Source organism: Fringilla coelebs (genome assembly GCF_963513975.1).
Source record: "Fringilla coelebs genome assembly, chromosome: 2".
Taxonomy (NCBI): domain Eukaryota; kingdom Metazoa; phylum Chordata; class Aves; order Passeriformes; family Fringillidae; genus Fringilla; species Fringilla coelebs.
Genome location: NC_140029.1, coordinates 5,468,599 through 5,496,173, shown reverse-complemented (window position 1 = coordinate 5,496,173; position 27,575 = coordinate 5,468,599). Strand labels below are relative to the sequence as shown.

The following is a 27,575-nucleotide window of genomic DNA, read 5'->3' as shown; positions in this document are numbered from 1 at the left end:
CACCGCGCTCCCATTGGCTGGCTCGGAGTGGCCAACGCCCCCACACTGACCAATCAGCGCTCGTCGCGCCGCTCCCGCCCCTCCGGGGAGCGGCCAGGGCGGGGCCGGGGCGGGGCCGCGGCTCGCGGGCTCCTCTTAAACCCCGCGCATCCTCCGCACTTTCATCTTCCTCTTCCTCCTTATCACCACTATTATCATTATCCTCTTCACCCTCCTCATCCTCCTCACAGGGCCATCCCCCGTCCCCACAACGGCGGTGTCCTGGGCAGCGGGTCCGGATCGCGCGGGTGAGCTGGCGGCCGGAGCGGCGGGCAGGGCGGGGGCCGCCGCATCCCGATGGCCGCAGGTTGCATCATCCGCGGGAGCGGGATGTGGGGGGTGAGAGCTGGGGGTGGCCGTGCCCCTCATGCCAGAGGGGTCGGGGGATGGAGGGCTGCAGCGGATTGCCCACAGAGGCTGAGGAGGCTCACTGGGTAAGGATATTCCAGAACCGTCTGGATGCCGTCCCGTGCCATGTGCTCCGGGATGGCTCTGCTGGCGCAGGCAGCTCGGGCCAGGTGCCGCACTGTGGTCCCTCCCAGTCTGACCCGTTCTGTGGTTCTGTGCAGCGTTTCTCTTTCGGTTTTGCAGTGAGGGAAGAGGCAGCCGCGGGCGAGGGGAGCCCCGGAGCCGCCCCGGGCGGTGCTGGCTCCGCTGCGGGTGCCCAGGAGGGTGCCTGGGAGCGCCTCCTCCGAGCCCGGAGCAGGGATGGGCTCTCTGCTTTTCCTACAGGCTCACAAGATGACTTTGTGCCTTTTGGGTCTCTCGGGGTTTGGCGCCGGCTCTCCAGCGTGTCTTGCCTCGCTGCCCATTGTTCTCCTGGGTGCCATGAGGTTCTCCTGCAAGGTGGCTCTGGCGAGTCTGGCCGGTGCACTGGACCATGGAGCTTATTTTTTACATTTGATTTCATATCTTACCCCTCCCCAGTTGGGAGGGATCTGAACTTGGCTAGGACCTGAGGGAGCTGTTCAGTAGCAGTGTTAATAACGCTCCCGGTGTCTTGGAGCAGCCGTAACTTGAATTACGAGTGATTCTTCTGTTCTGGTTGAGTATCCAGTCTGCCTGCCGTGTATCTCTGTGCTCCCAAAGCCTCTGACCACGGAGCTTTTGGAGCGCTGGGCCCCGTTCCAGCAGAGTTGCTCACCCTGCTCACCCTTGCCAGGGGTTTGTTTGCTGATCCGAGGCGGAGAGCTCCCAACGCTTGCGCTGTGGAGAGGCGGAAAAACACCGAGCGGGAGGGCAGGGGAACGTGGGGATCCTGTGTGGGACAGGAAAGGTATTCCTGGGGAGCTGGGAGCTGCTCAGAGCCCGCTGCCTCTCCTCTCTGCTTAGATCACCGCTGATGAAGTGGGGTCTAGGTGCCGGTACTGGGGCGTTTGCACTGAGCATCCTTCTGCAGAGCAGCTGGTGGCCCTCGGTGCCCTGCCATGCCCTCTGTGTCTTCCCCGAAGAGGAAGAGAAGGTTAGAAGCAGAGCCTGCTTCTAACGAGGTGGTGGCAGCCAGGGGCAGGAGTGACCCATGTCCTGGAGCGTGCAGGCTCAGGGACTGAGCTGGCACTGGCAGCACAGCAGCCTGCCAGGGTGGCTGGCATGGGCTGGCCCTGGCTGCTGGCCTGTGGCCTGCATGTGAGCACAGGAACCATGCACACAGCAGTGCTGTGCTCTGGGGATCCTGCTAAAACACAGGAACCAGGCACACAGCAGTGCTGTGCTCCAGGGATCCTGCTAAAACACAGGAACAGGCACACAGCAGTGCTGTGCTCTGGGGATCCTGCTGAAACACAGGAACCATGCACACAGCAGTGCTGTGCTCTGGGGATCCTGCTAAAACACAGGAACCATGCACACAGCAGTGCTGTGCTCTGGGGATCCTGCTAAAACACAGGAACCAGGCACACAGCAGTGCTGTGCTCTGGGATCCTGCTAAAACACAGGAACCAGGCACACAGCAGTGCTGTGCTCTGGGGATCCTGCTAAAACACAGGAACCATGCACACAGCAGTGCTGTGCTCTGGGGATCCTACTAAAACACAGGAACCAGGCACACAGCAGTGCTGTGCTCTGGGGATCCTGCTAAAACACAGGAACCAGGCACACAGCAGTGCTGTGCTCCTGGCTGCCATGGGGATCCTGGCAAAGCTCCACAGGTGCAGCCAGAGTGATAGCAGCTGGTTATTCCCACCAAATATGCATCAGCCAAAAGCTGCCTTCCTGCCCAGCTCTCTGGCAGCTTTTATCAGAGATCCCTGGGCTAGCAAAACGTGTGGAGCCTTGCAGGAGGCAGCACAGTGCTGGGGAAGGGGCACTGTGCCTCTGCCTGTCTTACAGAGCTGGTCAAAAACTGAGAGCTGCTCCCTCTTTTTGTCATGCTGGGTAACTTGTTTAATCTCGGAGCATGTCACCCTGCCTGGATCCTCCTGTCCCTATGCTTGGTGAGCTGGGCAGATCAAGACCACTGCTGCAGTGTTGGCCCATTTCTGTGTGCTCAGGAGGGGGAACTAGAAGCATGGAAGGAAATACTGAAAGCTTCTGACTGCAAAAGGTAAAAATGCAGATAAAGCATTCTCCAGTTTTTTCTCTAATGCTGCTGTGCTCCTGAAGACATCAGTCTTCATCAGAAGAGTTATCATGTGAGTCCAGGCAGGGTGAATCAGGAAATGGAGCTGTCAGACACCTGTGTGAGGGCTGCAGGCACAGCTTCCTTTCTCTGAGGGCACAGCACTCCCGTCTTCTCCCTGGCTGGTTTCTAGAATAACAGTTGCTACAGCAGTGGAAGTTGCTTTGCTGCCAGAGTTTAATCTTTGCAGTGTTACAGAGGTGAGGGCATTAAAGAGCTGCTCCTTTCCTTCCAGAAAGTTCTGAGTGTGCCAGTCTGGCTTTTGAAGAGTGATCATCGAGAGGATGTGCATGTGCTCACCTGTTCTGTAGGAGAAAATGGAAATAAGACTTTGGATTCTTGAAGGATCTCTTCCTAGAGCCAGATGTTAATTCATTCCCCTGTTACATCAGGTCACTTGATATCTCCTGGCACTGGAGGGATGGCTGCTCCTGAGGAAGTGGCAAGGACACACACACACACTCACAGAGAAACCAGAGCATCAAAACAACCCAAATGTTTGACTTTCTCCTTAATCTGTTCCAGCTGTGGTGTTTCCAAAGGCTGGATGGGTGCTGCTGCATCTGGTTACCTACAAAGATACCCTGTGGTGCTCAGGCTGGGCAGAACAACTGCTCTGCAGTGCTTTATTTGTACCTGCTTAACATCATCAAGTCTCTTTGTCAGGTGCAGCAGAGTGGAATTCTGTATCTCATCCCTGCCTGAGCAGCACTTCCCTGTGATTCAGCTCTTACAGCTTCATCCCTGCTCCAGGCCAGGCTCAGCTGCTTTGCTGTTGCCCAGGGGATGTTTGCAGAGTGCAGTGCATTAGTGCTGATAGCACACGCTGTGCACAGCCATGGAAACTGCAGCTCCTGGCTCACCTGTGCTGCTCAGGCTGCTCAGGATTCATTTCACTCACTGGCCCTCAGTCCTGCTCTTGAGGAGCTGAGAAATAATTTAGGTCTTGGCTTCCCTGTGGAGATGGATCCAGGGGTGTGAGCCTTGCCCATGAGACTTTCCAGATCTCCCACTCCTCTTTGTGAACTTAGGTTTAAGTGGTTTTGTAAATTCTCTTTCTGATGATTTTTTTTTTTTTGCCTTGTGTGATCTTGGAGCACAAGCCCTCTGAGGAACGTTTGAAGGAGCTGGGGCTGTTCAGCCTGGAGAAGAGGAGGCTCAGAGGTGCCCTTATTGCTCTCTGCACCTTCCTGGGGGAGGCTGCACACAGGTGGGGTCGGTCTCTCCCAGCGGGCAGCACTGACAGGACCAGAGGACACAGTCTGCAGCTACAGCAGGGAAGGGACAGGTTGGATATCAGGAGGAAATTCTTCACAGAAAGAATAATAAAGCACTGGAATGCTCTTCCCAGGGAGGTGGCAGAATCACCATCCCTGGATGTGTTTAAAAAAGCCTGGCCATGGCCCTTGGTGCTACAGTCCAGCTGAGGTGTTGGGGCACAGGTTGGACTCGATGATCTTAGAGGTCTCTTCCAACCTCATTTTTCTGTGATTCTGTGATCTGCAGATTTAATGGCAGGTCAGGCTTTTCTAGTTAGACTCTACCCACATCCCCAGCTGGTTATGGGAGTGTTCCCCTTTACGGGAAAACAAAATTCAGGCTGACAGATTTTTTTCCCTAAAGATGAGCAGCTCTTCCTGCAGCTTATCTCCCTTGGCTCTGCTGAGCTGCAGCTACAGAAGCAGAGTTGCCATCCTCCTCTCCTGCTTCCCCAGAAAAAAATGCTATTTTGGGCCTGTAGGGAGATCAGGGTGGGGATTTGGATGTCCTAAACCGTGTCTGACCCCATTTTGCTGAGGTTGTGTCCCCTAGGGCTGTAAGAAATTAATTATGTTGCTTAAGGTTAGTACTTGGTGACAGGCTTTTTAGCTTTTTGTCTCTCTCCTTGTTTTTGTTCAGAGCTGAAGCCCCATTATTGAAGCTTTGATCAAACATCAAGTATTGCCATTATGAAAATATGAGAGAATCTCACAGCTTATTTGAGGGCAATAAATATAGCTTTTTCTCAGTTTCTGCTGTTCAGGAAGTAATGGGAGTTGCTGTTAGTAAATTATTAATTTTTTTGCCTTACAATAAAGGAAATGAGATGCTATTGCTTTGCCCAGTCCAAAAGGCAGCTTTTTGAGAGACACATTAATTTCTTTCCTGCAGTCAACACAAAGAACAAATACTGTAAACATCTTAATTTTTTTTTTTTTAACTGCAATGAGTTTCTTCCTCTTTCATCTCAGTTTTTGGACACTTTCAAAAGACACTGGTGTTTTAAAGCTTTTAAAGGCTTTGTGCTCCTGTTTTATGATAACTTGGAAGCAGAACAAAATATTCAGTTTCCTGTTTCTAAACCTTTGCTGCTTTTCTCCAGTATTTTGAAATTATTTGACCCTTTGGCAGCAAGGTCCCCTTTTTAGCTGGACTCTGTCAATATTGTCAGTGTTACCTGTGGCACAGGCAGTCACTGTGTGTGTCCAGTGTTCCATGCCAGCCTTGAAACTCTCCCAGTATTTTTCCTTTCCCAAAAAAACCCCACTGATACTCTGGACTGTGAACCAGAGTATCCTAGAAAGAGAAATGATGGCTGGGTTTCACTCTGGAGTTGGGAGTAAGCTGATTTCTGGTAGCAAAGACAGGTTGGTGCTGTATTTTGTGTATTTATGGGATCTTTGCTTTTTTAGACTGGTGTCTCTCATTCCAACCCTGGTCAGCAGTCTATGGCAGGTTATAATCCATCTATGGCAGGTTATAATCCATCTATAACAGGTTATAATCCATTTTGGCTCTTGGGCATGTATTAACTGATTAAATAGAATTGTATCATTTTGGTGGCATGGAAATCTTTGTCTTGAAGGAAAATTATTTCAAGTCTTAGTCTGGAAAGTTGATCTTTTCAGAGGTTTTTTGGTTTTTTTTCCCCTAGAGGAGAGCAGTGTAAATGCTTTAGGCATTGGAGTGCCCAAGGCAGCAGTGGTTAGTGGCCTGTGTTAACTTGCAGGATCAAATACTAAAGGTCACTGATGCTGTGATCCAGATTTTTTTTCCAGTTTTCTCACTAGACCATCAACTCTGGGTGTTTTGTGTGCATCTGCCAGGAGGATGAGGCCAGGGACCCTTTCCAGCAAAATTCAGTAATGGAAAGAGCTGAAAAACATTGCTGCAAAACATTGATGAAGAAAACAAATATTAGGGGGAAAAAAACACCTCATGCTTTCCAAGACTTCAGCCAGATTTTTGTCTGTATTTGATAGGAAGCAGCCAGGTTCTGTGAACAACTGGTAGGAGAAATGAACTTACTATTTTGTATTTACTAATTTCTGGAGCTGGAAGCTGCTAGAAGCATGAAGTGTTTGCTGTGTGTGTTTATGCAGCATCACTGAAGCTGTGCATGCAACACTAATTAATTTTGGATAGGAACTTGTGAGGTTTTGCTCTCCTTGAGGGTGTGAGAGGCCTCTGTTCCTGGATAAAGTCATTTCCAGACTTGTGTACAGGGTCTTCTGGGGACAGCACCATGGAGAACTGTCCTGAACAAACTGTATTTGCTGTGAAGTATTTCCTATTACTTTTTGTGGTTTTCAGGCTCCTGGCGTTGCAGAAGGTCTGATAAAAGATGTTTTGTGCTTGCTGTGGAGGACTGGGCAGAGGGAAGATTGAGTAATGCAGGAGGGACAGGGTCAGGGCACCCCCATCAATCCTGCACAATTTCTCTGCTGCATGATTTATTTTTAATCCTGCTTGTAGAAGTCATCTTCACTTTGTTTTGCAGCTTCTTTTTTTCCCCCCTATGAAAAAGATGTTTTGCCCCTGTGAGTTTCCTGACAGTTTGGTCTTTTTTTTTTTTCTTCTAACTTGTATGATTTGCAGCTTTGAAGAGGATTCCAGTCTTGTGACCCACAGCAGTCTTTCTCCTGAAGAAAATCCAGTTTTCTGTGCCAGCAGCCCCACCAAAAACCATGGAGAAGTTTGTATCAGAAAGGCCAGTTCCTGTCTCTAAGGTACTCACAGCAATTTGGGGAATACTTGTTTTTTAATCAGGATAAGCAATATTTCTTATCAAGATTATTTATTTATTTACCTATATATATATACACACACACGTATGTATCTGTAAAAATATACTGCCTAAATTAAGTGGTTTGTTCCTTACTTGTTATGTCTAAAGGCTGGCTTTCCAAAATGTTGTTTCATTTGATTAATTCAGAATCATAAAATGTGTTGAAACAAAGAGTTACTGAAGCAGAGCCCAAGAGAGCTCTGGAAAGTTCTGGATCCCCCCCCCACACACACACCCCATTTAAGGGATTAATAAATAAAAAAAAATAAAATAAAGTGAAGGGAATAATGCTGGGGGTACTGGAATAGAAATGCAGGCTGAATAAGGGGAGATATTTTCATTTTTACAATTTTTTCCATTTTTCTCTTTGGCTGGAGAACTTTCCAGAGAAGGGCCAAGACCAAGAGGTTTCAAGGCCAGGTTGGACAGGGCTCAGAGCTGGAGGAAGGTGCTGCTGCAACCTTTCTGGAAGAGTTTTCTGTGACCACTCAGCCATGCAGAGTCCTCTGGCACAGTTTTCTAATTAGTCACCAGGCAGCCTCGCTGTGTCCCAGTCTGCTTGGAATGGGGAGGTTTTATTGCAGAGAGCTTTTGGTGTGGGATGGGTGTCTCCCATGAGAATAGCCCTGGGTTTTTTGTGTCTGTGCAGGCTGATTACAGTGAGCCATCTGTGTTTAAATTATCTTTGTGTAGAGCACTGTGATGAGCCTGTGCTCCCAAACTTGCAGTGCAGGTTCTGGTGTTGGTGATAAGGCAAATCACGATGATGCTGAAACATTTCCCCATCCTCACAGCACTATGGAAACATCAACTCTTTTTTTTTTTTTTTTTTTTCCTTTTATTTTCTCTTCCTTCTCCCTCCCCCAAGAATGAAATCCCTACCGTTCCTTCCCAGAAGAAGCCAGATACCAACTCATGCCCTCATGCACCTGCCAAGTATTTTGTCTCTGGAGGGGTGGACACTGGGAACTGCAAGGCTAATGAGAAGGAGAGGCAGTGGATCCGCCCTGACACACCCAGCAAATGCACCTGGAAGCTTGGGAAGCCCCTCTCTGCCTCCCCCCATCATCATGCCACCCTGTAAGTGTCACCTTATTTGCTGATTTCCAGCACAAATCCAGCTCTGATTAATCCATGTTTTGGATCAAGGACTTGATGTTGTGAGTTTGTATCCATTGGATATTCCTTTGAACTAGAATAGCTAAAATACCCAGCCTGATAAAGGGTGTGGCAGTACCAGTTGTGGGTTTCTCTGGGTTTGGATTGAAGGCACTTGACACTGCAGTTCATGTTCACACTCAGGTGTTTATTATTTCTTATCAGTGAAACAGTCTCACTGCTGTGAGTTCTGCAGCTTTTCATTAGAAGGCACAAAATGCCCAACAATCTCTTCTTCCAAGGACTTTTAAGACTGAACTATCCAATGAAGAACTGACACCTGGATTATTTTCCCTTTTACCCCAATAACGGATCCCACAGAGCTGCAATGGGGACTTTTCTGCCCAATTACAAAATGCCACCCAAACCCATGGAGAAGGAAGAAGAAGGTGAAGAAGAAACCCAGGACCACACCCTGTGCCCTCCATCTTGCTTCCATCCACCACATACTAAAAACCCCAAAACCTCAATTTCTCACCCAGTGATACACCCACACTGCTCTCTATAATCTATTTCACACTTTTGTGGATTCCAGTCTATCTTGAAGTCTGGGAAACTTTCTCCATGGATGAGGGTCAGAGTCAGAGCTGCCCTGGGGGTCAGGGCACCCCAGAGCAGACAGAGGAATATTCCCAGTGCCCTGGGTTTCCACAAAAGGAGAAATAAAAAGCAATAAATGCTGTGTGGTTGTTGTGTGACCCTTCTGTGAATTCACTGACTTTATTTGTGTTTGTGCCAGGCCAGAGCCTCCGAAGATCCTGCCCAACATCCTGAATAAAGTTGGCAATACACCTTTGGTGCGGATCAACAAGATTGGGAAGCACTTTGGGCTCAAGTGTGAACTCTGTGAGTTGCTGCAGGCAGAGAACAAACTACAAACACTGGTTCAGAAACTTGGCTAGTTGGGGTCAGTAGTGTCATATAACCTGGCCACAGGAGTGCAGGTGACTGGGAGGAAATGGTGAGGAAAAAATCCTGGTTTTCCTTGGCAGATTTTCTGGGTTTTAGGATTTGGTCATCTAAAACATCTTTCAGTTTGTACCTCACAAGAACAATTCCTGCAGCTTTTCCATTTCTGTAGAAAACACTAAATGTTCTTCGTAGAAAATAATTTTTTTAATTAAAAGCAGTTGTGTGAGGTTTTTGACTGCTTCTCCTATTCAGACTATTCATCAGTGTGTGCAAAATGCAGCTCTGCAGTTATCACTAAAGATCACTGGAAATGATTAAAGAGGTGAAATGGTCCGTAGATGTTTTCTTTGCTTGGTTGGGTTTTTAACCCAGCCAATACTGTGTATTAGGAGTGCTAATACTGTAGATATTAGGAGGCTCTGATCAGAGTCCTGAAAGGTGATGGAGGGATTAATGCTGGCAGTTCTGGAGTGAAAGTGCAGGCTGAGCATGGGGAGAAGCTTCAGTTTGATCAGAACTTTTTTGGCTGGGGAACTTACCAGGAAAGGGGAAGGGGCAAGACCAGGCTTTAAGGCCAGGTTGGATGGGGCTTGGAGCAGCCTGTTCTGGTGGAAGGTGTCTGTGCTTGGGGCAGGCTGTGGAGCTGGGTGAGCTCTGAAATGCCTTGCAGCCCTGCTGGTTGTGTGTTTGCAGTGGCCAAGTGTGAGTACTTCAACGCCGGGGGCAGCGTGAAGGACCGCATCAGCCTCAGGATGGTGGAGGATGCTGAGAGAGCTGGGATCCTGAAGCCTGGGGACACCATCATTGAGCCAACCTCTGGGAACACAGGTAGGGCATGGAGAGACTGAGGAATGTGGGGGGAAATGCTGAGGTGGTTTTCCTGGAAGAGGCAGGTTTAAGATTGCAGCCTGTGAAGGGAGGAAAGGGAAATCTCTTCCTGCCTGTGTGGTGCAGGGAGCAGTGCCTCTGCCACCTCACACAAGGAACAATTCTGAACTGTCCTCTGCTGACCAGAGCAGATGGGAAAGAGTTCTGCTAAACTGCAGAGCCTCTTTGCTTTAAAGAAAGGAAGTGCAAAGCCAGACTCATAAGAGTCTCTAGGAATTCAAGTCTAACTGAAATTATTGTGGAAAAAAGTGCCCATAAGACTGGTGTTGATGCCTTGTGTGGGCTGCCCTAGAGCAGAGGCTGGACAGAGCTAAAGAATAAAGCAGGGATTTATTCAAAGGATCTCCTGCATGGACCCACCTTGGGCAGCACCAGAGCCCAGCCAGGGCTGCACCCAAGATGACCCAAAACGGCCCCAAAATGCCCGGCCGGGCACGGGGTCTCTCCCTGGATCAGCTCTGCTCCATTTGCACCTTGCAGTTCATTGTCCCATCCCAGCTTTAGCCCCTGCAGTCCCACCCTGCTTGTTTTTCTCTCTGCAGCCCACGGGGTTTGTGCTCCTGGCCTGAGATTTGGCTCATTTGTCCTTGGTGCCCAGCTGGAGCAGGAATTGTTTTGTCTCCCTGCTCTGTGCACAGAGCTCACCATCCCCTCAAATGTAGCTCAGACCCACACACTAAAGCAGCACAGAATCTGAAACATAGAAAAACTCAAACCTGAGGCATCAGAGTGAATCAGGATCTTCCCCTTCTTTCTGCTGGGGAAGTCCCATGGTTCCTCTGTCAGGTTTGAGGAGCAGCCCTTTCTGTGCTGCTGCAGGTGAGACGGGAGATGAGCTGCATCCTTACAGCACTGCCTGACAGAGCCCCTGCACACCTGGATTGTCAGCAGATTCCACCTGGGTCCACATTTCCTCCTTGGAGGGCTGGAGGAAGGAACAGTCCCCTTAGGTCAGGGGCCAGGGCAGGGCATGGATGATCTGAGCAGTCTGGAGTTAACTCTGGGCTCCTGTGTCAAAGTTGTTGTCATTGTGTTAAGCTGCTCTAGTCATGGGGAGTCAAACACACCTGGAATATTCCCCCTGGAATCAAATATAAAATTACTAATATAGTTAAATAGAAATAGTTAAGTATCTAATACACTGCCTCCTCTGAGGAGCTCATGGGGTGAGGTACAAGCTGCCTGCTGTGCTCAGGAGAGGTGCCTGGTCCTGCTCCTGAACTCTTCTCTGGACTTCACCCACTGCTGCTTCCTGACAGCCACAGAGCAGCAGATTTGTTCTGGTGTGACTGCAGGGGATGAGCTGATCTGTGAGCAGCTCCCCAGCTGCAGCAGGAAACTGGGAAGTCACATCTCTTGCTCTTGGCTCAGCAGCTGCTCTGGGGGGCATTCAGGGGACTCTGGGGGCATTCAGGGCAGCTGAAGCCTTGGTGAGTGTGGCTGTAGCTCCTGCCTGAACAAATAGCCTGGAGTGGAAAATATCTTTGTGTGTTGCATTCCTCCAGTATCCAGGGTCTTACCCTGACATCCCTCTCTCTGGGTCAGTACCTGATAAATTATTCTACTTGCCACAGAATCCAAAAAGGCAGAACTGAAGGAGATACAGGGCAATTACTTCAGAAAGCTGTTTGTTTGTTTGTTTGTTTTTTGTCACATAAGAGCAAAGACCAGGGCACACAGTAACCTCAGAGAATTGGTTTTTGCTCTCTACTGCTCAGAGTTACTGGGTGTGTTGAATGTGAGAGCTAATGTATTATATTTTTATCTTCTCTGCATCCCAGTTCTCCCTCAACCAAAGTCCTGTTTTGATGTTTGCTGCATTTCCAGGTCAGTAGCAGAAAGTACAAAGTATTAGAGTTCATGTCTCAAAATCCTTTCTTCGTCACAGACCAAAGGAAGATCTGGATGACTTCTCTTTGGCTTTAATGAAGCTGCTGCTGCCTTTTTTGTGTATTTGGGCATCCATATTTATCTGTAACGTACTGAGGAATCTTTCCTTTCCCAATACACTACTTGAGTTGTTTGAGGTGTGGGTTATGCTTCTCTTAGAGGAACAGTTAAAGATGATTAGGGTGGGGATTTTTTTCCCACACAAAACCAGAGGCAGCTTTGAACAAGCAAGTCTCTGTGTAGGGTGAGCTGCATGTGCTGGTGCCCAGAGGAGCAGGGGAGCTGCAGCCTGACCTCTCACACCTCTCAGCCAACCTGATCAGCTCAGCCTGTCCAGCAGAGAGGTGATCTGGTAGCAGGTGTGAGCCTCTCTTCCACAGGGACAGCACTTCTGAGCTCAGCCTCAGGTGAGCAGGCAGGAGTCAGGCTGGAGGTAGAGATGTTCAGAGTGGAAATGAGATGTCTGTCTCCAACAGCCAGGGTGCTTCTCTGTGGTAGCAAGCTGACACAGTCTATTAGAACCTCAATCACCAACAGCATCTAAATAATGTGTTTTTAGACAGGACTTAGTTTCAGCACATTGCAAATAGGGATTTATGTAGCAGTCAGTCAATGGAGGCTCTATAGACCTTTGGAGAATCAAAGTGATTCCTCTCATCTCCAGCTTAAAGCACATTCCTTTCCCAAATTATTTCTGGAAAAATGAAGTGGGTGAGACAGGAGGAAGGTGATGTGCATGTGGCAAAGCCAGCAGTTTGCACAAGCCAAGTTCCCCCACCCTTGGCTAAACTTTCTCTGGGCTCTGAACTTTAAACAAGGATCGGCATCTGTAAACCCCACAGGCAGAAACATTCCCTTTGCCACCCCTCTGGAGACACTCTGGTGGAAATGTGGTGAAAGGCAGGGCGTGCCCAAGCTGGCACTGTGGGTTCTGTGCCCTGCTGCTGCTCACTGGGTGCTGTGTGTGCCTTTGCTTGCTTGCAGGGATCGGGCTGGCCCTGGCGGCGGCAGTGAAGGGTTACCGCTGCATCATCGTCATGCCAGAGAAAATGAGCATGGAGAAGGTCAGAGCTGCCTCTGCTTGCAAGAATTTAAAGATAAACATGTCTGCACCTGCAGAGCTCCTGCTGCCTGTCAGTGCTGGGGCTTCAGTAACAAAGGTGCAGGCTCTTGGCCAGGGAAAACTCTGCTGAGGTGCTGTTGCCAGTGCCCAGAGAAATCCAGGCTGGCTGGCCATGGATAGAAAATGTCTTTAAGACCCATCCTCACAGCACTGCCACTTTGAAAACTCCCATAATTGTTTTAAATACAGATGTCAAGACAACCTGAGGTTTGCTTGGCACATTGAAGTGGTTACCTGTGCCCCAGGTGAGCTGTCCCTTGCTGAGCAGAGGGTGAAGGAAGACAGTGCTGAAGCTTTAAATATCCTGCAAATATTCTGGCCTTGGGGCTGAGTGTGATGGGAGGCTGTTGAGGGTGTTTTGGGGTTTTGTGACCACCTTTGTTTGCTGCAGGTGGATGTCCTGAGAGCTCTGGGTGCTGAGATTGTGAGGACCCCAACCACAGCCAGATTTGATTCTCCTGAATCTCACGTGGGAGTGGCCTGGAGGTTGAAAAATGAAATCCCCAATGCACACATCCTCGACCAGGTGAGAGCCGGGGTGTCAGAGGTGTAGGTGTAGCATGGAGGAGGCTCTGGGGTGTTCTGGGTTGTCTGTTCAACACTCTCCATGTCTCTGGAAGAGAAGATGCCCCAAATTTGGAGCTGGAGCTGAGCAGTTGTAGGAAAGGAAGTTTTTACAGTCACTAGAGAGCAGCAATGAGCTGGTGTTTGCCAGAGCCACAGCACACAGGGTGTCTATTTCCACTGAGCTGGCAATCCTGTGAGGAAGAATGGACACAGGGGTCATGTAGCTAGGAGTGCTGTCCCACAGACAAGACTGATTTTGGCATGGGAGGGTGCTGGCACCTTAGGACTGTGCTTAAGCTGGGTCACGCAGGAGGCCTAGTTCCAGATAATATGCAATGAAACATTCTGCAGAGAGTATTTTTTAGGTGTTGTGGGATTTGGGAATTGTTGAAATGTTTTTGAACTCGCTCAGAACGTGATTTTTGTAACTCTGATCTGTTTTATGGCTGATGTGCCTTTCAATTTAGTACCGCAATGCCAGCAACCCCCTGACCCACTACGACACCACAGCTGAGGAGATCCTGCAGCAGTGTGATGGTAGGTCTGCTCTACTGCCAAACCCCTCCCAAGAGCCCCTGGCAGTGCCCTGCCCTTATGTGCTCAGAGAATGAGCCCTCAGATGAGAAAAGCACGGATTGTGATGAAGCAAACCCCGTGCATGTGCTGTGTGCCATTAGAGAGTTACCTTGTTTCAGTGGCTGTGATATTTTATGGGACCCCTGAGGAAGGAAGGAATGAGGAATCTGACTCCATGTTCTTAGAAGGCTAATTTATTATTTTATGATCTATATTATATTAAAGAATATTAAACTATACTAAAGAATACAGAAAGGATACAGACAGAAGGCTAAAAGATACTAACAAAAACTCCTGACTCTCTCTTCAGTCTGACACAGCTTGGCCTTAATTGGCCATTTAGTCAAAACAATTCACAGCAGAATCCAATTAAACAATCACCTGTTGGATAAACAATATCTAAACACATTCCTAAGCAGCAAAACACAGGAGAAGCGATCAGATAATTGTTGTTTTCATTTTTCTCTGAGGCTTCTCAGCTTCCCAGGAGAAGAATCCTGGGCAAAGAGATTTTTCAGAAAATATGACAGTGACAAGTAGTGATAGCAATAATTTTTTTTTTCATTAAAGAAGGTTCTTTTTTTTTAGACTTCTCTGCCTGTGAGCAGGTGGAGAAGGCAGTGGTGTTTAAGTTACCTTAAAAAAAACCCCCATAGGTAGACTGGTATGGAATAGGGTCAATCTTTGATCACAAATACAGAAATAGGTGTTTTAACAATCCCAGAGCAAATACTCCAATACACTGGAAACATCTTCACTTAAGGATGAAGATGTGTGCTCCTTAGTGTGCTCCTCAGGAGCACAAGCTGCTCTGTGTCACAGCTGTCACCAGCAGGACCCTCTGGCTCTGCAGGGCTCTCTCCAGTGCTGGCTCTGAGCAGCTGAGCCCCAGAAGGGCTGAGCTGAGGCAGCAGAGCTTCAGCTGGGCTCGTTTCTCAGCTCAGGAGCTGGTTTGAGAGCTGTTGGAGGCGTTCCCTGTGATGCTGCAGCCACGTGGGCATTTCCATAGTGCACAGAAGGGAGTCCTGAGAAGGCTCCGGACCTGCCTGATTAAACAGTGCAGTTTGTGATTGGACCTTCTGATAAGAAAATCAGCAATTAAATTCATTTGCATAAAGGTGAGCACCACGTGGAAGGTTCTCCTCCTTCCTAAAACTCTGGCTGTTCAGAGGATTTGCCTTGTCTTTCTGTGACAAACTTGGAGATAAACTGAGTACACTTTTACAAGCTGCCACCCCACAAACTGAGAGTCTAGATGAGTTCCAGATTTAGGCTTCTTGTTTCTGTTTACTTCCCCTTACAGCCCAGGCACTGTTCAGTTACCCTTGCTTGGTGAGGTGTTATTCTTTTGGCTGCTAAACAATTGACTTTGTGTGTGAATTGGTGACCTTTTAAAAATCCTTTTTTTTTAATTAACAAAGCACCAGAGAAGCTGTAGATGGTGACACAGGGATGAACTATCATATCCATACTCACTCTGAGTGCTAGTGACCAAAACAGCCTTTTTCACATGAAAATGAGGGAGTAGTTGTGGTAACACTTCTCTCCAGTGATGCCTATCCCACGCTCTTGGCACTCACTCAGTTAATTAACAAACATAATGGGCTGCTCAGTTTAACTCAGAGAATGAGTTATCTGTATCAGCAGATACAGGGACAGGAAAACTGCAGCTGTCAGCTCTGTGGGCCACATCCAGCTGTGTCCAAAGTGCCACAGATTGGTGCCTTGCCAGGTCTCTGGGTGGACGTTTCAAAACCCTTGCTGGAGAAAATGATGGTTGAGGAATGCAGTTTCAAGGCAGGTCTCACCACAGCTGCTGGGAGGCAAAGAGTCCTACCCTGCCCTTTTCAGCCACTTTGTGCATTTTTTGTTGAAGAAAGTCCATCCTTAGGAGTGAGCTTTCAATCCATCCTTCTGCTGGAGATTTCACACTTCTCTCCCACACCCTTAAACAGGAAAGGTGGACATGGTGGTGGCCACGGCTGGCACAGGAGGGACCATCACTGGCATCTCCAGGAAGCTGAAGGAGAAGTGTCCAGGGTGCAAAGTAAGTGAGAACCCCACTCCTTTTGCCTTTAGTGTCTCCTCAAACTGCTCCCCTTGGCACATCCTATTCCTTGTAAGGCTCTCTGTGGGAAGCTCTTGGGTGTTCTCAGTTAAAAGGTAGTTCTGGCTGCAGAGAAGGTTTCAGTGTCTGAAATCATCATGCTCTGGTCCCACTGGTGACCAGAGCTCAGGTGTGGCTCAGCAGATGAACATTCACCCTCAGATCCCTCCATGGGGTGCCTGGGAAATTTCCTTCTCTGGAAGTTTCTTCTGCTGCTGCTGTGCTCTGCACCCTTGTGTTTCCTCCTTGGCTGTGCCTTCCCCAGCAGCTCTGGAGCTGCTGAGGTTTTGCCCCGTGAAATTGTGTCTGCACACACCAGCCTGTGTGTTTTCCTGTGTGATGTGTGAGATTTCCTCACAGAACTTGGGATCCTGCTTCAATCTTGAGAATTCTCCTACACAGGCAGGGAGTGGTAAAGAAAATAAAACTGATCTGCTTGCACTTGGCACAAAATGAGTTCTCTGTAATGATGCCTGGCATGTGAATGAGGACAACCTTGTCTCAGGGAAACCCTGTTTTCTGTTTAAACCAAGCAAAAACCCATGTGTAGAACAAGTGGTGCCATCAGCCTGAGGAGGTGGGATGGGTTTCCAAGGGGGCCAGAAGCAGCAAAACCTTTGAATATTGCCAGGAGGAAATGAACAGGAGAGCAGGTTGGCTGTGTGCCACCAGCAGCTGTGACAAGGCCAGTGCTCACAGGGGCTGTGCTCTCCAAAGCTGTGTGTCTTGGTGGCCTGAGTGGAAATCTTCTCCAGATTATAGGTGTGGATCCTGAAGGCTCCATCCTTGCTGAACCAGAAGAACTGAACAAGACTGACAAGACAATGTATGAAGTGGAAGGAATTGGATATGATTTTGTCCCCACAGTGTTGGATAGATCTGTAAGTCACATTGCTGGGGTTACTGCCCTTTGCCCTCTGCTGGGATGCAGGACTGAGGTTAAAGGCAGAGGAAAACTTGGGGAAGGATTTCTTTGAGCTGAAATGGAAGGGTTAGCAGACAGAACTACTCCTGTTCTTTCCATCAGCATAAACAGCCCTTGAAAGGTTTCTGGCCACATTAGTTTTACAATTCTAGGTTAAAATGCTGTGAGTAGATAACATTTTCCTACAACACACACTTCTTTTTATGCTTAAAAAAACCCCAAAACACACCCAAAAAAACCCAGTCATGAAATACACACAGTAAAAATAAAACTGTTGAGTTTGTGAGGGTCCCCCAGGACGAGGTGAGAGATGAGGAATTGAGAAGCTGACTCCATGTTTTCAGAAGGCTGATTTACTATTTTATGATATTATATTAAAGAATGCTATACTAAAACTATACTAAAGAAAGAGAAGGATACAGACAGAAGGCTTAACAAGAATGATAATAAAAACTAGTGACTGACTCCTCAGAGTCTGACACAGCTGAGGGTGATTGGTCATTAAGTAAAAACAATTCACATGGAACCAAACATGCGCCTGGTGGTAAATAATGTTCAAACTACATTCCAAAGCAGCAAACACAGGGGAAACGAATGAGATAATTATTGTTTTCATTTTTCTCTGAGGCTTCTCAACTTCCCAGGAGAAGAAATCCTGGCGAAGGGATTTTTCAGAACATAAAACAGACACACAGCAAAGAACAGCAACAAAACCAAACCTTCCAGCAGAGCATCCCAGTCCCTGCTGGACAAAGGGGTTAAGAGTGTCTTGAGCAGCGCCTGTGTCCCTGGGATGCCTTCCAAGAGGGGAGGAAGCTGGTGCTGTCTGAGGCTGACTCACAGCAGCCTGCTCTCAGAAGGGTTCCAGTAAGGAGCCTTTTGTTCTGATGTGATCATTTTACCTTGGCAAAAAACCCCACTTAGCATTTGGAGGAGGATGGAAACCCTGGGCTCAGTAGGGCAGCTGTTCCCTCAAAGAGCCAGGGCTGAATCCACACTGGCTGTACAGTTCCCCTGTCCCTCCCCAGTTAAACAGAGCCTTGTTTCTGTCTCCTGCCCCTCCCCAGACAGTGGACCAGTGGTACAAGAGCAATGATGAGGAGTCCTTTGCCCTGGCACGGATGATGATCCGCGAGGAGGGGCTGCTGTGTGGTAAGAGCAGGCAGGAGCCCTCTGCCTTCCTCTGATGCAGATCAGAGACCTCCTTCCACTTCACATCTTGTCTTCCTTGCTCTGGGCTCCTCTGTTCTGTCTGCTCCTCCCTTCTGATGGCTTCCATGAGGTGGTTTGATGGTTTTGCCCCTGCTGTGTGTTCTGCAGGGGGCAGCTCGGGCAGTGCCATGTCTGTGGCTGTGAAGGCAGCCAAGGAGCTGAAGGAGGGTCAGCGCTGTGTTGTCATCTGCCCTGACTCCATCAGGAACTACATGTAAGGACCTGCTGCTCTTCTTCTCTGGGGGAGGGGTGAGGGAGTCCCTCAGACCTTAGAACACCCAGTTATCCCAGCAAGGAACGTCTTTGGGACACGAGTTCTGAGCTATCTAAAAGGGGTCTGGCATATGGAGCAGGGAGGATCTTTCCCCCTTTAAATCTGAGCTCTGCTTTCAGTAGATAATCATCACTGGTTAGCATTCCTCACAGCAAAGGCCTTGCTTTCACTGTGTTATTTGTGGGGATCACTGGTTATCCCATTCCTGGAAGGGTTCCTGTGCTCACAGCAGGATCCAGTCCTGCAGCAGCAGCAGCCACACTCAGGGGGAGTTTGCAGGTGGAAATGTCAGGGCTTTGAGCTGTGCTGGGACGTTTTTCTCCAATCACATTGAAACATACCCCAAAACATGGTATTTTTAGCTGAGTTTCCTCACCCATGTTACATCCAGCTCAATATTAGACAAACAAAAGCTGCAGACAAGACACATCCCCATTCCAGGCTGTGTCTCTGATATTGCAAGGGGCTGATGCAGTTGGAGCTTTGTTTTCTATGGGATTCCTTTTTCTCTCCATGAGTATTTCCTCTCCCTGTCCCTGGCTGCTAAGTTTGGATGGCCAGTGATGTCCAGTTTCCAATTCCACTTTATCTGTTGGTGGCAGTGAGCTGTGAACAGTTGTCTCTGTTTGCTGTCAGATGTTCAAGCCCTTCTAATGAGCTTTTCAATTCCTGGTGTTCTGCAGGTCCAAGTTCTTGAGTGACAAATGGATGATTCAGAAAGGGTTCATGAAAGAAGAAGACCTTGGCAACAAACCCTGGTAAGCCAGTCAGATCCATCTGGATTTCCATCAGTCTATTCAATTGAGTTTATGGCAGCTGCCAATTTAAAGCTCATTTCAATTTGCACTTCTCCTTTCATTTAGCTGATCTTCCATGCTATTGTCTTGTGCAGCTATTAATCAAATCTGCTTTAATTAGTTGACATCCTTTCTTGAATTGTATGGCAGCAGCAGAAAATTTGGTACTTGATGATTGTTTTTTTTTAATGAAAAGCATTATATCTGGAATAAAAAAAAAAAAGGAAATATGCAAAGAATCCTTCCAAAATCAGAGTTCTTGAGTGCAAAGCACTGCAGGTCTACATAGCTAGAAAGGAATCTTCCCTAAATTGTTGCCTGTTATGACTGTAAATACAGATAGGACTTTGGCTAGGAGTGCAAAATTTTCTTGTGAGAGATAAATAAAGAAATTGGGGAGATCAGTGCTCTCCACTGACTATCTGTAATCATAGAAAGCAGATGAAATGAGGAAAAAGGTTTTAATTTCCAAGCCATCTCACACTTCAGAGACTTTCTGATGCTGGGAATAACACCTGAGACCCCTGAAGCTTTATTGACTCTGGCTGAATCCTGACTCTGCCTTGCAGCCTTTTGTCATTCCTGTGCTGCTGGAGGCCACTGTCCACAAAGGGCTGGTTCTGTGTTCTCCATAAAACTTGCATGGGATTGTTTTTCACTCCATCCTCAGGTGGTGGAACATCAGCATTCAGGAGCTGAGCCTCTCTGCCCCCCTGACTGTGCTTCCAACTGTTACCTGTGCAAAGACTGTGGAAATCCTCCGGGAGAAGGGATTCGACCAGGTACCAGTTGTTGATGAATCTGGGTATGTCCACATATATCACTCTTCATCCATTTGTATCACTCCCCTCACCAGGTCCTCAGGGATGTCTTTTAAAGGCTTGCTGGAAATACAATGTCTTCTCATCCATCCTTTTTCATTTATTAACACAGTTCAAAAGTGTTGCCTTGAACACGCCAATGCTGGATTTTGTGTTTTCATGCCAGGATTGTCCTGCCCTTCACATGATTCTAATGATTACTATGATATAATTACTCATTGTGTCTCTGCAGAATAATTTAATTTCTTTTAATAATACCAGTTTAACTTTAAAAAAGCAAAAATTCCCGTTTAAAACAACAAACCCCTAACGTGCCCATGTCTATCAGAGCTTTCTTCAGCACACTGTGTTACAGTGCAGGGCTGCAGTGACCCCCATAAACCAGGGTGTCCCCAGCAAGCTGGAATGTTCCTTATCACCCTTCAGCCCTCCTGCAGACAGGCTGAGTATTGAGGAGTTGCTCAATTGTGCTGACCTGAGGGATGAATTCTTGTAGATCCTCACAGGGAGAAGAGAAATGACCTCAGCTGGGGTGAGCTTGTCTCTGGCTGTCACACCTTTCAAAAGGACAGATGGGAGCGTGAAAAAAACGAAGTAGTTTGTGCTTTCCAGAAGCTCTCTGGGATTGCAGGCAGCTCTCTCCAGCTGCAAGGAGCAGAGGTGAAAAGGTCCTGGTGCTCAGAAGGACCTGCAGCACCTGCTGCCTTGTGTGCCTCCAGAACCTCTGAGGGTTGTACTCTCTCTCCTGCAGACACACAGAATCCAAGTGTGCCATCAATAATGCTGCTTTATTGCCATGAAATAGCTGAACTGACTCCTCCAGGCTGGCTGGGATTGGATGCTCTTTTCTACAGGAGCACCTGAAGCTTTTGTGTTGTTTATCCCTGTCTTGTCTCTCCTTCCCCAGGGTGATCCTGGGCATGGTTACCCTGGGTAACATGCTTTCCTCACTGCTTGTTGGAAAAGTTAAGCCTTCTGATGAAGTCAGAAAAGTAATCTACAAGCAATTTCAACAGGTAGGCAGGTGTATTCTGCAGCTCCTGGTTGCAAGTACCAGAGTAGGTTTGCTAACAATGCACAGGCTGGGTGAGGTTCACCTGAGGCCATGCCAGCAGCTGTTACCGAGCGCAGAATTTCCTTTTAAAAACGTGGAATGCTTGACTTAGTTTCCACCAGGATTTAAGTTTCAGCACTGTCCCAAAGTGGACTGAGGGCTGTGTTCTGCAAGTGTGTTTAAAGCTTCTGTTCAACCTGTGAGCCACCTGAGGCTGCTGGTTCTTTATGGACAAATGTGAATTTATTTTTTCCTCCCCAGACAGATAATCCAGCATCATGGGGAAATGTGGTGCGTAACACAACTGCCTGGTTCATGTTCTCCCTCCCTTGGACACCTCAAGAGTTTCTGGGGCTGGTGGTGTGGGATGGTTTCTGGGGTTGCTCTGGTGCTGGCTGCATCAGCCAATTCTCTGCACTTCTGAGGTTGTGGCTCTTGCCATGGGCAGCTCAAAGGCTTCTTTAGTAAAGAACAGCTTCACCATTTCTTTTCCCTTTATTTGTGGTATTTTCTTGGTGGAGGCTGGAAGGGGAGGGACACAAGCTGTGGTACTGCTGACATGCTAACTAAAAATGTTTATTTTCCATTTGAATTGATGGGTTAATGGAGAAGCATGGTGGAATGCACATAACCTCAGAAGTATTGGGGGTTTTGCTTTTCTTGCCACTTTAGTCAAGCTGATTTGGCTTGTGTAGGAGTGAAATTGGGAAAATGAATCATCTGTGTCACCAAAATCACTTCTGGTATCCTCTATGGGGTACCACAGCTTGCATCAGGTAAGAGGCTTAGCCTGCAAACCAGGGCAAAAGTACCTTTTGGAAAGATGGGTGTTTTGGCTTTTTTAGGTTGCTCAGAGAGTTTGTGGATTTCCCATCCCTGAAAGTGTTCAAGGCCAGGCTGGATGGGGCTCTGAGCAACCTGAGATGGTGGGACGTGTCCCTGCCCATGGCAGAGGAGCTGGATAATCCTAAAGGTCCCTTCCACGCCAAATCATTCTGTGATTTTACAACATGGGCAGCCTGCCTTGGTAGGATCACCTCAATTAATTTATGATAATTCTTAGAATGGAAGCAGAATGGTTAGAGCTTTTTTGAGAATCCCTGGTACAATTTCAGATCCGGGGATTTGAAACACCAGTCACAGGTTACCATCCCAAACAAGTGCTAGTGGAGGGAGGAGCCATCCATGAGGAGTCAGATATTAGTTCCAGTGGTTTGGCTTCCCAGTCGTGTGTAGTGTAGTAGTCACTTCCTAGAGACCTAGTAAGCTTAAAAATGAAGCCTAAATGTGGGAAAACCCGTGGGCAAAATGTTTAAGAGCCTTGAACAAGCAGGTGAAAACTCTGTGGGGGTTCTGTTAAATTTCCACTGAGCATCTCCAGGCATGTTTATGCCTTCATGGTTGTCCCAGTGCTGCCAAGGGGCTGCTTGTCCTGGTTCTCTGTAGCCTGGCCAGCCCCTGAAGACAGATTTGGGAATGATGGGTGACTCCATGTGGCAGATTTCCCACCTCCTTCCTTTCCTGGCCCCCAGGTTTAAGGATTGGTTCCTGTAGCAGGTCTCTAAAACACAGGCCGCTGGGAATCCTCTGACTCCCAGTATGGAGACAGAGCTCTGTGCTCCAGTGCAGCACAGCTGTTCATGCTGTGGCATTTATTTCTCACAGAGAGGCTTTTTGAACCTGCAGTGCAAGACTCTTCCTTGCTGTGAGTTCCTTTAATAAAAGGATGTCAGATGGTGGGTGCTGGGGAGAGTCACCTGGTTCATGGAGCTGCTGCTTCATCTCTTAACTCATGTTTGAACAGTTTTAGGCATTTTATAAAATGATTGCAGCAGGTGATTGCTGAAGTGTTTTGGAAATATCTGTATTTTCTCGGAGTTGACACAGGGGGGTTTCTTGTTCAGTCTGAGCAAAGTTCAGCTTCACAAAGAAAATGAATTATTAAATTTTGGTTCCTTGATTTGCACCCAAATCCTGTGTTAGCTGAGCAATCTTGCTTTTGGTTTTGGCTTGTTTGGGCTTTTCTGCCCTTGCAGATCATATTCACTTCCACAATGATTTGCAGCCTGATTAATTCGCTTTTTCAGTCTTCTTAGAATAAAATCACCAAATATAAAGACTTCTATGGTCACTTCTTTTGTTGAGACACAGGGAACACTTGACCTTCTTTGATTGCTAGCATTTTTCAGATCTTCATTCTATTCATTATGTTTACAGAACCAGAAGGAATAACTTCATGTAGTGCTTGGTGCTTTTTGGGAATTAGAAACAAAGAGAACTGATCCTTTAAGTTTGCCTTGATTTGTTGGTGTTTTCTGGTGCTTCAGGTGGGAGCAGAACACAAATGCTGATGTATTGATTTTAGTTCTGTACAAAGTGTATGGGGATTATTGACTGCTAAACATGGAAAGGACTGTTTTATTAAAGTTCTGTTACTCTCTCCTCAGATTAACCTGAAAGACAACTTGGGGAAACTTTCTCACATCCTTGAAATAGACCACTTTGCTCTGGTGGTTCATGAACAAATTCAATGTGAGTACAAAGTGCTGCCCCTTGTGAGAGCAAATCTTTGAGTGGCACCAAGAAGCAAGTGGGAGTGTGAATGTATAAAGTGAGCTCTGAAGAAGCAAAATCCTCATTCTGTGTCTAACTTTGTGCTACTAAGCCTAATTTCCATCCCTGGAGGTGTTCAAGGCCAGGCTGGATGGGGCTTGGAGCAACCTGGTCTAGTGGAAGGTGCCCCTGCCTGTGGCAGAGGTGGAACAAGATGATTTTAAGGTCCCTTCCAACCCAAACCATCCTAGGATTAGTAAGACTAAATAAATATTCAAATCACTCTTATATGTGAATAATGTTTTGTCCTGTTTAGTCTTCCTAGTATCAGACAACTTTGCAAGTTACAAACACTGAGAAATGAAACTGAAAACAATATTAAGTTGTGCCAGATAAATTTATCTTTAGCTTCTCAATTATAACTGGAAAAAGAAAACCCATCAAATTTGGGGTTGTTCTTGATAATCTCCATAAGGATGTGCTCTTGCCTCTGAGCTGAACGTTTATAAACCTGGAGTCTCATTGGAATCTTGCAGTGAAACAGAGATCGAGTAAAAAAAAATCCCAGGACAATCCAGCTGCCTGAAAAAACTGAGAACAGAAGTGGATTAAACATCTCAGTACAGGCAGACTTTAGGAACTGGAATTTAGACAATTGATAAAGTGCCAGAGTTTGTGTGGCCACTTGATTCCCAGGTCAAGTCCCAAGACAATGAGAAAATCACTTGAACTTGTGCTCTCAGTGCAGCAAAGACTAAATGGTTAGTGCAGTTTTTGGATATAAATGGAGTATTGTGGTTTTTACACTGATTCTGTGGTTGACAGGGGTGCAGGAAGGTGGCTGTGTCACATTTCCTCCTCAAAATGTGGTTCCACTGGGCCATTCAAGTGGGGTAATGGGGTAATGCCACTTGCAGCTGTTTCAAGTAATTAATGTTTGAGGAAAATACCCTTTTTATAACAAGAGGGCCTGGTTGGAATTTTTGTGTCAAGAACAATAAATCCACTGGATCCTTACCCTTCCTTCCATAAAGTTTCAGTATCCCTTTTGATGAGGAGCCTTTCTGAGCTGAAAATCCTTGCCACTGCTCTGTGACCCTCGGCCAGAGGTGCCTTTTGTGTCCCCCCTCTGTGTGCCAGGATCACCCAACAGCTCCAGGATCACGGAGCTGGGATGGCTCAGCCCCCCATTTTACAGACACTAAAACCAAGCAGGAGGGGCTGTGTTTGTGCCTCCTGGAGCCAGAATTCCCTTTTTTCCCCTGCAGATCACACGGATGGCTCTTCCAGCAAGCGGCAGATGGTGTTTGGCATCGTGACAGCCATCGACCTCCTGAACTTCGTCACCGCGCGCGAGCGGGAGAGGAAATCCAACTAAAGCCAGCAGCAGCCTGGAGCCTCCTCAGCATCCTGCAGCTTCAAAGAAAGAATCAGGTTCATGTCTTAAGGAGAATTCTTTTTCTATTTTTTTTTTTTTTTTTGGTGTTTGGTTTTGTGGTTTTGTTCAGTTTTTTTTTTAATTCTGACACTAGGCCGTTAGCCATCCTGCTGTCAGCTACCCAGCCAATGTGTCTTGCTGCATTGCCCAGCTTCTGGGATCTTGTTTCTTAATCAGGCTAAACAATATTTCTTATCAAGACAATTTATTTTTTTACCTAAATATATATGTATGTATGTGTAAAAAATATTGCCTAAATGAACTGGTTTGTTCCTTACTAGTTATGTCTACAGGCTGTCTTCCAAAAATGTTGTATCAGAATCATAAAATGTGTTGAAATAAAGAGTTACTGAAGCAGAGGCCCTAGAGAGCTCTGGAAAGTTCTAGATTCCCCCCCCCATTTAAGGATGTTAAGTTAGATATTACCTGTGTGGAGACAAAACTGGGACTGGGGCATGGGGAGAAGAAGGGAGAGTTTCCCTTTTGGTGGCATCAGTGGAAAACAAGAAAAAAACCTCAGGGCTGAAGCTGAGACCTGCTCTGCTCTGAGGAAAAGCTGGTTTGAGTAGAAGCATGGCAGTGAAGTGACAAACATCAGCCAGTGACTCTGTTTCACACAGTGCACCAGCTTTCTCTGCCATGACAGACCTGTTTTTTTCCCCAGTGACATCCTGATAAGTAAGCACAAGTAAGGAAAGATTTAAAAGGTAAGATCAAGCATCTTGCCTGAAGATTTTTTAAAATCATGCTCTTTCATCTGTTACCTTCCTCTTCCCTGCCCATTTATCTCAGAGTGCCTTTTCTGTGACTGTTTCAGGAGAGCCAAAGATAATCTGTCAGGAGCTGTGAACTCTTCCAAGTCTTGTTCAGGTGCTCCTACCCTGTAGTGCCTCATTCCAGGAGAAAAGCCCTGCACTGGCTACCCCTTCAGGTTAGGGCTATTGCTGAAGGCAGGTGACCCATCCTTACCCTAAACTGTGGTTTGCCATTAAATTCATTAACTTCTTTAAGATTTAAGACAGTTTTTCCCAAGGCTCTGGGAAAAAAACTGCTATAAATCTAAAAATGTACAACTTCAATAGTAACTGAAAGTTTCTAAAGAATGATGAATTTCTTTCTGCCATTGTAGATGTCACTGCTGCTAGATTTTGGCATTACTTGGAATATTTACTTTACTGGCTTTTATCTGATTTTCCCCCCCCATTTTCCATCTGACCTTTGCTGACAGGAGCAGGGAGGGAGGTGCTTGAGTAGCTGAGGTTTGTTCTTTTACCTTGTCAAACCTGACCTAACTGAATTCAGCAAGAAATGTGAAAATGTTAGAAGGAGGTTCCCAAAGCTGCATTTCAGAGCAGCACAAGAGAGGGGTTAAAGGTGGGGCAGCAAATTAGTTAGTTCTGTAGAAGTGTAAAGATTTGAATCTGTTTTTCTGCTTCACTGTTCATACATTAATCCCTGTAGTGCCATGGAAACTGGCAGTGTTGTGGGCTGAGGCACAGGGGTGGTTAGAAATGGTGGGGAACAGGGAATGGGAGTCTAAACCATCCCAAGTAAGCCAAAGGATCCAAAGAAATTCACCTTCTCCCCTAGGGTTTGCTGGAGCTGCCTCCTGCTCTGCCCTGGCACAGGGGGAGAAGGCTTTTCTTATTCCCCATGGTGAGACCAGAGGAGCTGGGTAAATAAATGATGTTGCTGCACCACTGAAAAACTTTCCAGAGCTCTTTCCCATGGCAGGGGTGAAGGCAGCAAAGGGAAGGGGATGGGGAATCCAGCAGGGCTGAAGTTCCTCTGCAGAAGTTTGTGAATGTGATGCTTTTTTGCATGTCTGAGAACCTCATTGCTGGCCTGGTCCTGGTTAGTTGTGGTAGGGCTGATTAAAACTGGGCTTATCTGTGTTTTAAATACTCTGAAGACCAAGAAAGACCCTGCAGTTTGTTCAGTCTTTTACCTGAAATTGAAGGCCAGAGCCTGAACAGAACTGTATTTTTTTTTTCCTGAAGTGAGTGCCTGCATCTTCTGTTTACCTTTGCTGCTGTTGCAAGCACTGACTAAACCTGAAAACTATTTTGCACATGGATATTTCTATCAACAATTTATGCTGTATTTGTTTGTCACTGTAAGAGATTATCAGTCCTAATGTTGGCTCTGCAAAAATACTTTTTATTTTCTCCCCTGAAGAGACAGCTGTTCAGTAAAATCTGTACAATATTTTGCAAGCAGTTACCAGGCAATGACTTAAGGTTCATTTTCACATTGTCATGTCCAGTGTTATTTCCCATTTCTTGTACAAGCTGTGGCTGACTCCAGAACTCTGGCTGGCAGGGGTTCCTCTGAGCAGCCAGACCAATCTCATCTGCCCACCCAGCTCATTTCTGAAAACTTCTGTTTGCTGTTACAAATCTCACTGTCAGAAGTTTCCTGACACTGCCCCTGTCATCCAACAGCTTTTCTTACTGTGCATTGTCAACTAAGGGAAAGGGAAGACTCCTTATGCTTCAAGGAGCTGGGGAAAAATCACCTCTATGAGCTGTATTTATTGCACAGATGTTCACAAATGTACCATGCAAAGAGTTCAA

At 47.0% G+C, this 27,575-nt stretch overlaps 2 protein-coding genes across 3 annotated transcripts in view; both read left to right on the top strand.

Annotated features, from left to right (window-relative positions):
* Positions 1 to 154: 154 nt before the first annotated feature.
* Positions 155 to 27,545, top strand: LOC311165182 (cystathionine beta-synthase-like). Of its 2 annotated transcripts, XM_084224985.1 has the most exons (17): positions 155 to 287; positions 6,515 to 6,645; positions 7,573 to 7,784; positions 8,602 to 8,708; positions 9,468 to 9,602; positions 12,537 to 12,616; positions 13,067 to 13,201; positions 13,710 to 13,779; positions 15,774 to 15,865; positions 16,681 to 16,806; positions 17,918 to 18,002; positions 18,171 to 18,276; positions 19,020 to 19,094; positions 19,804 to 19,938; positions 20,862 to 20,970; positions 23,456 to 23,540; positions 24,830 to 27,545. In XM_084224985.1, exons 2-17 carry the CDS (start codon positions 6,604 to 6,606, stop codon positions 24,937 to 24,939), a joined length of 1,704 nt encoding a protein of 567 aa, XP_084081111.1. In that variant the 5' UTR covers positions 155 to 287; positions 6,515 to 6,603; the 3' UTR covers positions 24,940 to 27,545. The 2 variants fall into 2 exon arrangements, with proteins under 2 accessions (XP_084081111.1, XP_084081110.1); XM_084224984.1 differs by lacking the exons at positions 155 to 287; positions 6,515 to 6,645 and having other exon boundaries at positions 7,287 to 7,784.
* LOC311166395 (cystathionine beta-synthase-like) overlaps positions 26,821 to 27,575 on the top strand; it is a gene marked incomplete at its 5' end in the record, with an annotated part of 33,287 nt that continues 32,532 nt past the window's right edge. Inside the window, one exon of the mRNA XM_084226341.1 lies at positions 26,821 to 26,853. Coding sequence (XP_084082467.1) covers positions 26,821 to 26,853 — 33 coding nt within the window. The remainder of the gene's footprint in view (positions 26,854 to 27,575) is intronic.

Excerpts from the sequence above, each read along its gene's own strand:
- LOC311165182 (XM_084224984.1), top strand. The coding sequence starts at position 7,468 with ATGATGCTGAAACATTTCCCCATCCTCACAGCACTATGGAAACATCAA. Across the intron at positions 16,807-17,917 it reads CCACAGTGTTGGATAGATCT|ACAGTGGACCAGTGGTACAA; the intron begins GTAAGTCACATT and ends GCCCCTCCCCAG. Across the intron at positions 23,541-24,829 it reads GGTTCATGAACAAATTCAAT|ATCACACGGATGGCTCTTCC; the intron begins GTGAGTACAAAG and ends TTTCCCCTGCAG.